The sequence below is a fragment of the Oncorhynchus keta genome, chromosome 11, assembly GCF_023373465.1.
Source record: "Oncorhynchus keta strain PuntledgeMale-10-30-2019 chromosome 11, Oket_V2, whole genome shotgun sequence".
Taxonomy (NCBI): domain Eukaryota; kingdom Metazoa; phylum Chordata; class Actinopteri; order Salmoniformes; family Salmonidae; genus Oncorhynchus; species Oncorhynchus keta.
This window is the reverse complement of record NC_068431.1, coordinates 53,338,640-53,354,775: the sequence shown is the minus strand read 5'-3', so window position 1 is coordinate 53,354,775 and position 16,136 is coordinate 53,338,640. Positions and strand designations below refer to the sequence as shown.

The 16,136-nt window shown below is 40.2% G+C and overlaps 1 protein-coding gene across 3 annotated transcripts in view; it reads left to right on the top strand.

Annotated features, from left to right (window-relative positions):
* Positions 1 to 16,136, top strand: part of bco2a (beta-carotene oxygenase 2a) — a 120,864-nt gene that overhangs the window by 69,974 nt on the left and 34,754 nt on the right. For all 3 annotated transcript variants that reach the window (XM_052457472.1, XM_052457473.1, XM_035781297.2), the window contains 3 exons: positions 2,506 to 2,621; positions 3,931 to 4,033; positions 11,858 to 11,986. In XM_052457472.1, coding sequence (XP_052313432.1) covers positions 2,506 to 2,621; positions 3,931 to 4,033; positions 11,858 to 11,986 — 348 coding nt within the window. The remainder of the gene's footprint in view (positions 1 to 2,505; positions 2,622 to 3,930; positions 4,034 to 11,857; positions 11,987 to 16,136) is intronic.

Here is a 16,136-nt window from a genome sequence, read left to right as displayed (position 1 = left end):
CTCTCTAGCAAACTTCAGATGGGCCTGGACATGTACTGGCTTAAGCAGGGTGACACGTCTGGCACTGCAGGATTTGAGTCCCTGCGTAGTGTGTTACTGATGGTAGGCTTTGTTACTTTGGTCCCAGCTCTCTGCAGGTCTCTGCAGGATTTTTGCTCACTGTTCTTGTGATCATTTTGACCTAACGGGGTGAGATCTTGTGTGGAGTTCATTTCTTCAAACAAAGCTGCTTACCTATTGCAGATTCAGTCTTCCCCAGCCTGGTGCAGGTCTACAATTTTGTTTCTGGTGTCCTTTGACAGTGGAGTTTGGAGTGTGACTGTTTGAGGTTGTGGACAGGTGTCTTTTATACTGATAACAACTTCAAACAGGTGCCATTAACTTCTTGCGTCGAGCCATCCCGGATCCGGGATCGTGAATACAGCCTCAAGCTCATTACCATAACGCAACGTTAACTATTCATGAAAATCGCAAAGCCTTTTGTTAACAACACTGTCATCTCAGATTTTCAAAAATATGCTTCTCAACCATAGCAAAACAAGCATTAACAGCATTTAGCATTAGCATAGCATTTAGCGTTAGCATTCAGCAGGCAACATTTTCACAAAAACCAGAAAACCATTCAAATAAAATCATTTACCTTTGAAGAACTTTGGATGTTTTCAATGAGGAGACTCTCAGTTAGATAGCAAATGTGCAGTTTTTCCTGAAAGATTATTTGTGCAGGAGAAATCGGTCCGTTTTCTGCGTCATGTTTGGCTACCAAAAAAAATGAAAATTCATTCATCCAAACGCCAAACTTTCTTCCACATTAACTCCATAATATTGACTGAAACATGGTAAACGTTGTTTAGAATCAATCCTCAAGGTGTTTTTCACATATCTCTTCATGATATATCATTCCTGGAAGACTCCTCTCTGTCTCAATCACATGGATGAATGCGAGCAGCTTGGAGATTACGCAACAATTTCAAAGGACACCGGGCGGACCCCTGGTAAATGTAGTCTCTTATGACCAATCTTCCAATGATATGCCTACAAATACGTCACAATGCTGCAGACAACTTGGAGAAACGATAGAAAGGGCAGGCTAATTCGTGGCGCTTTCACAGCCATATAAGGAGACAATGAAAAACAGAGCGTCAAAAATCCTGCTCATTTCCTGTTCTGGGGCACTCACAGATAATATCTTTGCAGTTTTGGAAACTTCAGAGTGTTTTCTTTCCAAAGCTGCCAATTATATGCATCGTCGAGCATCTTTTCGTGACAAAATATTGCGCTTAAAACGGGCACGTTTTTTATCGAATAATGACATAGCGCTCCCATAGGTTGAAGAGGTTAATACAGGTAATGAGTGGAGGACAGAGGAGCCTCTTAAAGAAGGAGTTTCAGGTCTGTTAGAGCCAGAAATCTTGCTTGTTTGTAGGTGACCAAATATTTATTTTACACCATCATTTGCAAATAAATTCATTAAAAATCCTACAATGTGATTTTTTTGTTCATTTTGTCTGTCATGGTTGAAGTGTATCTATGATGAAAATTACAGGCCTCTCTCATCTTTTTAAGTGGGAGAACTTGCACAATTGGTGACTGACTAAATACTTTTTTGCCCCACTGTATCTGCCATTTCCTTTACACATGTCGCAATTATATTTTCTGCGACATTGCATTGTGTAATCTCAAAATTATCCCTGTGGAGATGGTGGAGTCAGTTCCAGTGTGGTTTCTAGATTGTGCTGATCTTTTCTGTTTAACAGTGAGGAACGTGACAAAGAAAGGACTTTATTCAAGGTCTGGTTTTTATAAGACTATTTCAGAGAAAGTAAACCCAATGCAATGAGATGTTCCTCTCTTCAAACTGTAACTCAAGCTGGTCTGCTGCCCGGGAAACTGGTTTGAGGCCTCTGGGGCTTGGCTACAGTCGAAGGTTATGTAACATTTAAACAGGGGGATTGGAGGGAAGAAGAAGGGAGGCTTTTCCTCTTCTCAAGGGTTTGCAAGCCGCAACAGGACTCTTTGCAAGCAGCACAACTTTGCAAGAACTTTAACTCTTTGCCAGAAATATGACTGTTTGCAAGCAACTTTAATATTTAATTGGCCATGCAAGCCATGCACAGGCTATAGTCATTTACCAAGGTTTATAAAGAGTTTGTCCAAAAATCTAATAAGTTATTCACTCATTCCTTTTGTGCACGTCTAACTCAGAAAATAAAATGAAGAAGTATCAACAGCAACAAGATGCAATTTTTATTTTATTTTTTTATTTTACCTTTATTTTACTAGGCAAGTCAGTTAAGAACAAATTCTTATTTTCAATGACTGCCTAGGAACAGTGGGTTAACTGCCTGTTCAGGGGCAGAATGACAGATTTGTACCTTGTCAGCTCGGGGATTCGAACTTGCAACCTTTCGGTTACTAGTCCAACGCTCTAAACACTAGGCTACCCTGCCCCCATCAAAATAGAATAATCCATTTCTACATTTTATTTCTGTTTTCTCCCTGCAGAGGCAACGGACAACGCCAGTGTTAGCTTTGTAAAGTACAAGGGAGACTGCTTTGTCAGCACTGAGACCAACTACATGTACAGGGTGGACCCAGAGAGCCTGGAGACACGGAATAAGGTACAGTGATGACATAATAATAGGAGATAAGAGACAGCCAAAGAAAAAAATGAGCTCAGTGAGCAGACACATTTTACATACATTTACATTTAAGTCATTTAGCAGACGCTCTTATCCAGAGCGACTTACAAATTGGTGCATTCACCTTATGACATCCAGTGGAACAGCCACTTTACAATAGTGCATCTAAATCTTTTAAAGGGGGGGGGGGTGAGAAGGATTACTTTATCCTATCCTAGGTATTCCTTAAAGAGGTCGGGTTTCAGGTGTCTCCGGAAGGTGGTGATTGACTCCGCTGTCCTGGCGTCGTGGGGGAGTTTGTTCCACCATTGGGGGGCCAGAGCAGCGAACAGTTTTGACTGGGCTGAGCGGGAACTACTTCCTCAGTGGTAGGGAGGCGAGCAGGCCAGAGGTGGATGAACGCAGTGCCCTTGTTTGGGTGTAGGGCCTGATCAGAGCCTGGAGGTACTGAGGTGCCGTTCCCCTCACAGCTCCGTAGGCAAGCACCATGGTCTTGTAGCGGATGCGAGCTTCAACTGGAAGCCAGTGGAGAGAGCGGAGGAGCGGGGTGACGTGAGAGAACTTGGGAAGGTTGAACACCAGACGGGCTGCGGCGTTCTGGATGAGTTGTAGGGGTTTAATGGCACAGGCAGGGAGCCCAGCCAACAGCGAGTTGCAGTAATCCAGACGGGAGATGACAAGTGCCTGGATTAGGACCTGCGCCGCTTCCTGTGTGAGGCAGGGTCGTACTCTGCGGATGTTGTAGAGCATGAACCTACAGGAACGGGCCACCGCCTTGATGTTAGTTGAGAACGACAGGGTGTTGTCCAGGATCACGCCAAGGTTCTTAGCGCTCTGGGAGGAGGACACAATGGAGTTGTCAACCGTGATGGCGAGATCATGGAACGGGCAGTCCTTCCCCGGGAGGAAGAGCAGCTCCGTCTTGCTGAGGTTCAGCTTGAGGTGGTGATCCGTCATCCACACTGATATGTCTGCCAGACATGCAGAGATGCGATTCGCCACCGGATCATCAGAAGGGGGAAAGGAGAAGATTAATTGTGTGTCGTCTGCATAGCAATGATAGGAGAGACCATGTGAGGTTATGACAGAGCCAAGTGACTTGGTGTATAGCGAGAATAGGAGAGGGCCTTATTGTATATATACAATCATACCCTTGCACAAATGTACTGACTTACGTAAATGATGCCCTGTTTGAAATATATATTGATTATAGTGAGTGCCCAGACACCTGACCTGACATATATTGGTAACAGCTGTGTAATTTATCTGACCTGTTCTTCTACTACAGGTGGACTGGACAAAGTTTATTGCTGTGAATATGGCCACTGCGCATCCCCACACTGAACCAGACGGCACTACGTACAACATGGGCAACTCTTATGGCAGAAAAGGTCAGTCTACATAGAAGCTCCACTGGGCCCACATGCTCCTAAGTTGAAAAATGTAGGAGCACAAACAAATGTAGGAGCACAAAGAAAAATATGAATCATATTAAATGGTAAGAATTACCAGCAATTACAAATTATAGGGTTAAGGAGCACCATGAAATTGTATTTTTGAGATTGATATGTAGCCTACATCTGGCCTATATATCATACATATATATATATATATCATATATATAGGGAGAGCTTCTCCCTTTTCCTTTCTTTCTTTTCTCTGTTACTGATAAAACTGGCTTCTAGCAAACAGTTGTGGCCAATTTGCCACAAGCTCATATTTTCACATGCAAATTAGTTAAATGAGGCTAACTTTAGCGGTAATTTTGCGGCAACTTGTCAACTTCTGGCAAACAATACTGGGAAACCTGTGGCCAACATTCTGTTAACTGCAAACTCAGTGACAATATGAAAATGAAATGTGTTTTTTTGGTTACTGTGTGATAAACAACATTGACTTTTATCTACATCAACCAAACGACAACTTTAAATGAAATGAATGCAGAGAAAAAAAAACTGAACATACTAAATGTAGTAAATATGCTAAATTAGTAAATATGCTAAATTAGTATTCAATGTCTTTAACAGATAAAAATAAATACAATAGAACTTGAAATCATCAGCATGGTAATGAAGAAAATGGCAAACACTGGATATTTCCCAAATAAATTGTTTAATCTTTTTATGTAGCTACAACATTTACATGGGAGAAATGTGAACACTATGGGGATGTTGACCTTAGGATGTTTAAAAGGACAACTACAAAATGATTTACATGAGCCAAGTGATAACTGAGCAATAGATTAAGCAATGGAAGTTTTAAATAATTAACACTTTTATAATAAAGAAAATGAAAACTAAATCAAACCCAGTTCATTCAGAACTATTGCCTTTTTGAGTGGACTCTGGAGAATGACGACCCTGTGGAAATCTTTCGTCCAAACTTTGTTGAATGCATGCACTGAAACAATTAGGATACTCAAAACAATTTATATTTTGGCATCTGAAAAGGTAGAAATCTGGTTATGCTTAATATGGCACTTCATATTACTTTTTATTGTTACTCAAACAATTGGTCATTTCTACAACCCAGCGCTGGGTCAATATTAATATTGGACAAACACAGCATTGGGTTAACCTAGTCACATATGACTATGCACGTGATGTCAGAATGCGCTCATTGTTCCAAAATGTGAATGTTACGCAACAGGACAGTTAATCCGTGCTGCATGCTGCCTGCTTTTGTTTATAGGCTGTTTTAACTTGTCAATTTCATATTATTTTCTAACAACAATTTGAATTGAGGTGTGTTCCACCTCATTAATTCACATAAAATTAAGCCATTTCACTTTTGCGGACGATTTATTTTTTAGGCATTACTGAGCCGGACAAACTTCCCCAAGCACTTCCCCCTTGTTTCTGCAGATCAAGGCGGCAGGCATTTGCCCATCTCCAGTCAGAACAGGAACTGCACAAACTTTTTCACATTTTCCGGCTGGTGCCCACTTCATCTTCATTGTTGTTTTCATTACTACATGATAATAACTTTGGACATTTGTGTGTTTCTATCAAAGTAAGTGCCTTTATTACGTTATAATACTTTATATATGTTGTGTTATGTTGTTTCTACTGTAGCTCACTGTATGTATGGAGCAAAATATATTTGTGTATATTCCTCGCGGACATGCGAGGTAACGTTACTAATTTCATAACCTTTATGGTGTTATACTCAATTGTGCTTATGTAGCTAGCTACATTCTTCTATTAGCTCTGTAAAACAATGCTAATTGTGCCAGAGAAGTATTAGCTTGTTTTGTCTTTCGAAGCTACCCTGGCCTTACGACCATGTTTTTTTAAAAATGTGGCCTGTTTAGCATTGCTCTGTTCTGCCCTGCCCCCTTGTGGAGCTCAACAGTTACTGTTTCTTATTGTAATATAACTCATATTTGTGATTTTGTCAACGCAATTTATAATTTTTATAGCAGTGTTATATTTCTTTGTAATTTTGATTTATTGCTATATACTGATATTGTATTCTAATTGCTAATAATTATTCTTTATTCTGTAGCAAACACACAAACAGTATTGATATTTGCCAAAATCATAACTGGAACTGGACATCTTTGGAGCTGAAGATCGAGGACAGCATTTGTATGCTAGCGTACACTCCTTAACAGTTTTACTGGATGAAAACACAGCAAGAAAACACATCGGCCAATAGGTAATAATATTTGTGGCGGTTAAATAAAAAAACTTGTTTTACTAGATGAAGAAAACAGCAAGAAAAGACTGACAACTTATGAATATGCATAACCCATATTCATTCATAACCCTTTTCACATGTACCAACTGTCACGCCCTGACCGTAGATTGCTTTGTACGTTTCTAATTTTGTTTGGTCAGGGTGTGGTTTGGGTGGGCATTCTATGTTTGTATGCCTAGGTTTTTGTATTTCTATGTTTCGGCCGGGTATGGTTCTCAATCAGGAACAGCTGTCTTTCGTTGTCTCTGATTGGGAATCATACTTAGGTAGCCTGTGTTGCCATCTTAGTTTGAGGGTAGTTCATTTCTGTTTAGTGTTATTCACCTTGCAGGACTGTTTCGGTTTTCCTTTTTGTTGTTTTGTTTATTCAGTTTTCAGTGCAATTATTAAAGATGAACAAGTACCCTGCTGCATTTTGGTCCGATGATTACTCTTCTTCCGATGAAATCCGATGAAACAAACGGTGTGATCATTCTACAGTGGTCCCTGCAGTGTACACTCAAACCGGTGTGATTGATTTAGAACGTCCAGTTTCGATTAATGCAACAGACAGCATTTGAGCTGGCCACACTGTTTTTTCACAGAAACATTTGGCACAAACACAGTCCTTACAAAGTTATGCCCTGAATGTGAACGGTTCATTTTCAGATGCAATGTTCAGACATTCACAGAAGTAACTACAGCATAACACAATCATCCAAACCGGAAAATGTAGGCTGTGTTTGTCCTACCACCTACTGAGGAAAAATTGATGTAACACAAGCGATCATATTTAGATAACTCTCGGCTGACAGAAACTACAATATGAACTAGCTAACAACAATTAGTATTTAAAATCACATCACGAGTGAGCTCACCATTGATCAAAAGAATTCAGTTAAACACTTTCTAGAAATCGAAAGATATCCGAAGATGGGAAGTTTGTGCTTGCCGCCATGTTTGTTTTTTCACTTCAACCAAAGATAATAAGAGGAGACAGGATTAGTTTGGTCTGTTTGCATGTGCATGTTGAAGGGGGTGTGTCGCCTACCTTCATTCTCATCCCATCATTCACTTCCAGAAGTATACTCTGAACCCTCCCTCACCACATTTTGTTATAAAATCTTTGTCCGACAGACTTTTACGTGAAACCCAGAATGCATTGTATGTCAACAAACATGGCTCCACACATAGCTGGTATTAGCTTAGATCACCATAATCAGTACAACATTCAAAAAAATTTGACATTACAAACTATACAAGAATCAGAATGCATGATTCGTAACCAGAACTTGAAAACATATGAATAAAACAGGAAAACAATAAATAATTACCACACAAATAATTTTCTGATAGCGATTTATTAATAGAAGTGGTGCGTGCCAGAAGACAATCACGTAACCTGACTACCACTCTGAGCCATTTAGAGCTGTTGTTAATGTAAGGTTGAAGTCGGAAGTTTACACTTAGATTTGAGTAATTAAAACTTGTTTTTAAACCACTTCACAAAAATCTTGTTAACAGACTATAGTTTTTGCAAGTTGGTTAGGACATCTACTTTGTGCATGACACACAAGTAATTTTTCCAACAATTGTTTACAGACAGATTATTTCACTTATAATACTGTATTACAATCCCAGTTGGTCAAAAGTTTACATACACTGAGTTGGCTATGCTTTTAAACAGCTTGGAAAATTCCAGAAAATGATGTCATGGCTTTAGAAGCTTCTGACAGGCTTATTGACATCATTTGAGTCAATTGGAGGTGTACCTGTGGATGTATTCCAAGGCCTATCTTCAAACGCAGTGCCTCTTTGCTTGACATCATGGGAAAATCAAAAGAAATCAGCCAAGACCTCAGAAAAAAAATTGTAGATCTTCACAAGTCTGGTTCATGCTTGGGAGCAATTTCCAAATGCCTGAAGGTACCACGTTCATCTATAAGAACAATAGGACGCAGTTGTCACACCGCTCAGGAAGGAGACACATTCTGTCTCCTAGAGATGAACGCACTTTGGTGCGAAAAGTGCAAACCAATCCCAGAACAACAGCAAAGAACCTTGAGAAGATACTGGAGGAAAAAGGTACAAAAGGTATTTATATCCACAGTAAAATTAGTCCTATATCGACTTAAAAAGTCACTCAGCGAGGAAGAAGCCACTGCTCCAAAACCGCCATAAAAAAGCCAGACTACGGTTTACAACTGCACATGGGGACAAAGATTTTACTTTTTGCAGAAATGTCCTCTGGTCTGATGAAACAAAAATATAATTGTTTGGTCATAATGACCATCGCTATGTTTGGAGTAAAAAAAGTGGAGGCGTGCAAGCCGAAGAACACCATCCCAACCGTGAAGCACGGGAGTGGCAGCATCATATTGTGGAGGTGCTTTGCTACAGGGGAGGCTCGTGCACTTCACAAAATAGATGGCATCATGAGGGCGGAAAATTATTTGGATATATTGAAGCAACATCTCAAGACATCAGTCAGGAAGTTAAAGCTTGGTCGCAAATGGGTCTTCCAAATGGACCATGACCCCAAGCATACTTTCCAAGTTGTGGTAAAATGGCTTATGGACAACAAAGTCAAGGTTTTGAAGTGGCCATCACAAAGCCCTGACTTCAATCCCATAGAAAATGTGTGGGCAGAACTGAAAACGTGTGTGTGAGCAAGGAGGCCAACAAACCTGACTCAGTTACACCAGCTCTGTCAGGAGGAATGGGCCGAAATTCACCCAACTTATTGTGAGAAGCTTTTGGAAGGCTTACCAAAACGGTTGACCCAAGTTAAACAATTTATGAAAATCGCTATTTCGCAAGTTTTTTTCTGTCATATCCAATACCAGGTGTATGAAACTCCAGTCTGTGAATGATGATGTCTGCGTGTATGTATTAAAATGATAGAATTCAGCAGTGTTTACAACTCCTGCTCCTGGGACATCAATGATTACACATTGTAACTATGCAATAGACTAGAAACATGATTTCGTGATTCCTATATACAGAATAAAAAATAGTCCATCCTGCCAGCACGCCCACAAGCATGCTGAATGACTCATGGAAGAGAGCGAGGAATGAGATGGGACTAACAATCCAGGCTATTTGATCTGAGACCTGTCTTGAGATGTTGCTTCAATATATGCATATATATGCAATATATATCCACATCATTTTCCTTCTCATGATGCCATCTATTTTGTAAAGTGCACCAGTCCCTCCTCCAGAAAAGCACTCCCACAATAGGATGCTGCCACCCACGTGCTTCACGGTTGGGATGGTGTTCTTGGGGTTGCAAGCATTCCCCTTTTTCCTCAAAACATAACGATGGTCATTATGACCAAACAGTTCTATTTTTGTTTCATCAGACCAGAGGACATTTCTCCAAAAGGTTTGATCTTTGTCCCCATGTGCAGTTGCAAACTGTAGTATGCCTTTTTTTATGGTGGTTTTGGAGCAGCGGCTTCTTCCTTGCTGAAGGCCTTTCAGGTTATGTCGATATAGGACTTGTTTGACTGTGGATATAGATACTTTTGTACCTGTTTCCTCCAGCCTGTTCACAAGGTCCTTAGCTGTTGTTCTGGGATTGATTTGCACATCTCTAGAAGACAAAACTTCCTCTCCTTCCTGAGCGGTATGATGGCTGCATGGTCCCATGATGTTTATTCTTGCGTACTATTGTTTGTACAGATGAACATGGTACCTTCGGGAGTTTGGAGTTTGGGAGGTCTACAGTTTTTTTTCTTAGATCTTGGCTGATTTCTTTTGATTTTCCCATGATGTCAAGCAAAGAGGCACTGAGTTTGAAGGTAGGCCTTGAAATACATCCACAGGTACACCACTTGGCTCAAATGATGTCAATTAGCCTATCAGAAGCTTCTAAAGCCATGACATCATTTTCTGTAATTTTCCAAGCTGTTTAAAGGCACAGTCAACTTAGTGTATGTAAACTTCTGATCCATTAGAATTGTGATACAGTGAATTTTAAGTGAAATAATCTCTGTAAACAATTGTTGGAAAAAATACTTGTGTCATGCACAAAGTAGATGTCCTAACCGACTTGCCAAAACTATAGTTTGTTAACAAGAAATTTGTGGAGTGGAAAAACTATTTTTAATGACTCCAACCTAAGTGTATGTCAACTTCAGACTTGAACTGTACATACACATCCATAATAACTATCAATAATGACATTTAAATTAAACTAAATCAGCCTGCTTTTCTGGGACGTTTTCTGGCGACAGTTGTCCTTGCAGTGCTTCTGCCATGTCTTGTAGTTTTGGAGGCCCAAAAACTTCTTGGCTGCAAATATAATGACGTGCAGCTTCTTGGACACTTGTGTAATACAATTAATAACTGTGGTTATGAATGGGAAAAAAATCCACCTTCTTCACAATAAATGTGTCCAGACGTATTACACTTGCAACTGGTTGCGGTGCATCCACTGCCATATCTTCTTCAGCACTGTGGCCTCAATCTCCTTCACCTCAACTCTCTTCACCGCCTGATGTGTTCACTGGAAACGGCTTCTGGTAAACCCAGTGGCAGTAAATGTTGTTGCCACAGGTTTGCCACGGATACAAATAGAATCTTGAGAGAATTGTCTGCCAGAAAAAGATCACTGGTGAACTGTTTGCAACTAGAGGGAATAAATATTATAGTTGCAAACGGTTTGCCGCAGATTCACGACTAGTGGCAAAAGTTGGCAAACTTATTTTGTGTCACACTATTTAGTTTGCAGCCTATTTCCCACAAACTTGTGGGAAGTTTCCAGCAACAAATACATTTTTGTGAAGGAGCTACTAAATGTTGTGATTTTTTTCTAGTTGCACTGGTGCTCCCAAATAAAAATTCCAGGTAGCACAGCAAAATATTTAGGAGCATATGCAACCAAAATGGTAGCACTGTAGAGCCGTGATTGGTTTTTCATCAAGCTCAATGTAAGGGGCACTTTACCACTTCTTAATTTTGACAGCATAGGAGGTAATTTTTCTTAGAACCTTTTATTCCAAATGTAGAAAATTACTGTTTCCAAATATGTAGACACTGGAGGAGACATAAAATGTTGAAGTGTCCCTTTAATGGAAATATTGTAATATACTGTACATACGGCACCTTAAACCTCAGTGTGACGAAACAGAATTAAGTGTGGATTTAAACCTGTAAGATATATATTTTACAAGCTTTATTTAAGTTTTTCCTATCTCAAATGGATGAGGGGGTAACGATCTTCCTCAAACATACCAAGCTGTCATGTCAACCCCATAGACAACAGTGGTTTTTGTGTTGAACAATGAGCACACTGGGTCTTAATTTCCGACAGCATATTATTTACTGTAATAAGTATTGTAAGTATTTCTTGTCTATATACAAGTGTGTTTTATGTGGCTCTGACACAATATCACAGGGTGACAGGTTGTTTAGAAACAGTGTTCCTGTGAGTTTAGATGATAATTTATTGTATACACACCAGTGTTGTGACACAGTATTGCAAAACTGTGAGAGGTTGTGTACTAACTGTGTCCCTGTCATTTTAGGTGCCTTGTATAACATAATCAAAGTGCCCCCTATGAAGAACAACCCTGAGGAAACCCTGGAGGGGGCCAAAGTGCTGTGCTCTATTGTCCCTGCAGACAAGGCCAGGCCCTCCTACTACCACAGCTTCGGTAAACCTATCAAACACTTGCAATACCCACTATGCAATTAAAGCCAAAACAAAATCATGTCTGTGTTCCAAATTGCACCCTTGTCCCTTTATAGTGCACTTATGTTGACAAGAACTGGTCAGAAGTAGTGCACTATATAAGGTATAGGTTGCAATTCGGGATGCAACCATTACTTACTGTCACTGTACGTCTCTATCATATCCGTATGATACATATCCATGTACCCATATGATACATATCCATGTACCCATATGATACATATCCATGTACCCATATGATACATATCCATGTACCCTGACATTAGTGTCTCATTTTAACTTGTGAGGGGGGTGATGCTATTTTATTTAGAATTTTAGGATCCCGTTCAAAATAAAATAAAATATTTTTTTTTAATAGGCCATAGAAATGCATTGAATAATACCTTCATAAATGGCAAAAAGGACAGTCAAAAAATGTAAAATAAGAAACAAGGTTTTGAAGTGTCTGTCCTAAATCTAGGAGATATAAAATAAAACTTTGTAAATATATGTATATATATTTTTGACACTTATTTAACCCCTCTTTTGGGGAAGACACAAAACTACCTTTATGCTCCACCGGTTACCTTCAGATGAGTTCCGTGACACTTATGGGGGTCGTAGTGCAAGACGAAGAAATCCATCATGTTCATGAGAATCTCCCCTTTCCACAGTGGTTTCCCATTAGTTTGTAGCCCAAATGGACCAAACATTTGCAAACAGAAGTTGGCACATCGACGGTACCGACTTCAGACATGCCCCCTGACACTTGTGTTCATGAGAGTCTCCTTTCCATAGAGTAGTCATAATAGGTTCTCGGTCAAACCGATCAGACGCAACAGTCGTTTTCAGAATACTGATTTTCGGGGTGTCTCATGGTCTGACAAACACCGCTGTAGCTCAGCAGCCTTTCACTGGAAGTGCGAATTTGGCGGATGTGGTGGATTGAGATGCATCCACTGCAACAAAAAAAATACAGTACCAATCGAAAATTTGGATGGGGATTTCTTTTGTTATGTAATTTAGATTGACATATCGACTCTAGGGGGGCACTTAACCCTTTGACCTGTATGATCACATATTTGTGATCATTGTTGTGTGGTCCCTGCAGTGTACCATCACAAATATGTGATTGCAACAGCAGCAACAGAACTTATGATGCAAAAGACGCGACTTAACACCATTGTTGTCTGAACAGCATTTACATTTTTTGGTACTGATTTAAAATAAAGGTCTTAACCTTTATTATGCAGTTTTACCCTTTATTGTAAAAGATAAATGTGAACTTCATCACCCAAGCATTACACGGAACACATCCACAGCCATGTTTGTTTATGTTTGACAAGTGAAAAACGTTCTAATCCCAGAATGCCATTTACTATAATGCCCCGTTCAAAACAACTGAGCACCGACCTGAAGATCACTGATGTCATGATTTTACCTTCTATTTTTCAGAATTCCCAGTTGTGTTGAACGCGGCATAAGAGGCAAATAAACAAAGTCAAAGATGGCTGAGGCCATTGCCCAAAAAATATCAACTTACTTTGGTCACTTTTCAGCAGCTGCATGTGAATGTTACAGTGTATACTAGAACCGGAGCACATGACTTGACAAGTTGTTTACAGTTTAAACATAAAATAAAAGGGGGAAGGTATCGTGGGGGGATATGATGGAGGAAATATTACTATGATGGGGAATTTATCAATAAATGGGGGGTCTGGATAGGGGGTCTGAACTGGCAGCCCATGGTAAACATAGTTACGAAAAATACAGCTCTTGATAGACACTGATAGCCAATGATTATAGAGCTAATATCCGATTTCAATTTCTCACTGAAGAGGAGATACGATAAATATTTTGTCATTCTGATGACGAATCTGTGTATGAGAGTGAGTAGGATCAATCAGATAGTGACGAGGAATATTTGCCCCCCCAACCTTCTAGACTATGAGCGTGAGATGTCTGAGGAAAATGGTGTCCATCTCTACCTTGCATGCAATAAGCATCCCTCACCTCCCCAAGATGCTGGTGCTGCTGCCAATCTTATAGGCTGTGAGGGAGAAGAGGTTGAAGTTAAAGAAGATGGTCCCTGCTGCTTGAGATCCTGTCTCTTCACACCATCAGAGATAGACTTCAATGACACCCTGTCTGGCGTACAAAGCACCCTGCCAACCCCTTCAGAGTCAGAGTGTTTTAAACTGTTCCTTGATGAGGAATTGGTGGAGAGTGTGGTGCAGGAAACCAACAGTTTGCCCATTATCATCTAACAGAAAAACCCAAGGCTCTCTTCAAATGAATCAAAATTCAGAATGCCTTTAGCCTATTAAATATGCATATTTGTTTGCAGGTATTCTCATGAACTGAAAGAGAAGACTGCCCCTAGCGTAAAAGGGTTACACTACTATCAGTGTAATGTATACCTTCCTGGTCACGGTGCTGTTGATGGGGCTAATGAAAAAGGGCTCTGAGGGACTAATGAACCTCTGACCCCATGCTGCAGACCCATTTTTTTCCAATCTTTATCTCCCAGGACCACTTCCTTGTCTTGCTGAGAGTGCTCCACTTTGAGAACAATGCCACTGCCAACCTTGCTGACCCCCATCACAAAATTAGGAATGTCCTGGGTGTTTGTACTTTCATTATGCCAATAAATCCCATCAAAGCCCCACAGAGATGGAGTCAAGTTCTTTGTTTTATGTGACCGTCTGATGGGATATGAACAGGACCTGATCATCTACAACTGCACCACCACAGATAAGCCATTTTGAGGGTCTTGGCATATCTGGATCAGCGGTGATCGCCATGCTGCATCCTTCCTCAGAAAAGGGCACACTGTATTTGTGGACAACTTGTACAGCAGCCCTACACATTTACAGTACCTTTTTGAGGGAGTACACAGGGGCCTGTGGCACGGTGAGATCCAACAGGAATTCCACTATTCAAAAAGAAAATGAGCAAGGGGGAGGTGATGTTCCAAATGAATGGGGAGATGATGGCAGTGAAAGGGCATGACAAACGCGATGTCCATGTTCTGTCCACTGTGCAGACCTCTAAAATGTCGAACACAGGAAAACTGAACTATGTCACCTGAGAGTGGACATGCAGAAGTGTTTTGTTGAGTGTGCCAGAATATACCTAAAAAAGTACAATAATCTATTTTTCCACCTAATAGACATAGCCCTACTCAACAGCTACATTGTCCACTGGCAGGTCACAGAACAGGTGATCTCATAGCAGCTGTACAGGATAAACCTGATGCAACAGCTCCTTGAGGACCACCACACTCCTCGTTGTCCGTCTGCTGGGGGCCGGCCTGCCTCTGACAATCCTCTACACCTCATTGAACACCACTTTCCTAGCGATGTCCCTCAGACCACGCTGCAAGGAAAAAGTACACCATTTGTATACCATTGCAAGGTCTGTCTAACATCAACCCGATAACAGAAACAAAGGAAGTTGACCAAGTACATGTTTGAGCTATGTGACACAGCAGTTCCTTGCTTTGACAAGTACCACACCCTGAAGCACTACTAAGTGGAAAGTAGACTTATAGTGGCTGATCAATTGTTGATTTATGCTGATATTTAAAAATGTTTCATTGGAAAATGTATTGCAATGTATGACTTGAGGTGTTTGACAGGGAGGATTTGGGAAATGTTCCCCCCAAAAATAGATTTACCATTTACATATGTTTGTTTACCTGAACTGAAATATTTTGTTGGACTCCTGGGTTCTATTTCGGAAATGAAACAGAACAGCATAAGAATGTAATCAACAATTGTAAAATGTGTTGAAATGTATGACTTTATGCGTTTGATGTGTAGTGGGTGAGGGGGGATTGGAGAAATGTTCTTTAAAAAAGACCAAAAAAAAGATAGAAAAGTAACATATGGGTGTTTACTTTGTTTGACTCCTGGGCTCCATTTCTGAAATAAAATAGAAAAGGAAAAGTACGTAACCAACTTTTGTTATTCTTTGATTTGTAATGCATTCTCGCAATTATGTTTTATCATTTTGCCAAATAGTTGTTGGCTTGGGAAAATATGATTTGATTATTTCAATCAACCTTTAGCCTAACCTGTAGACTACTGTAGACTAAAGAGAATGATTTGAGTTGTTACATTACATCGAGT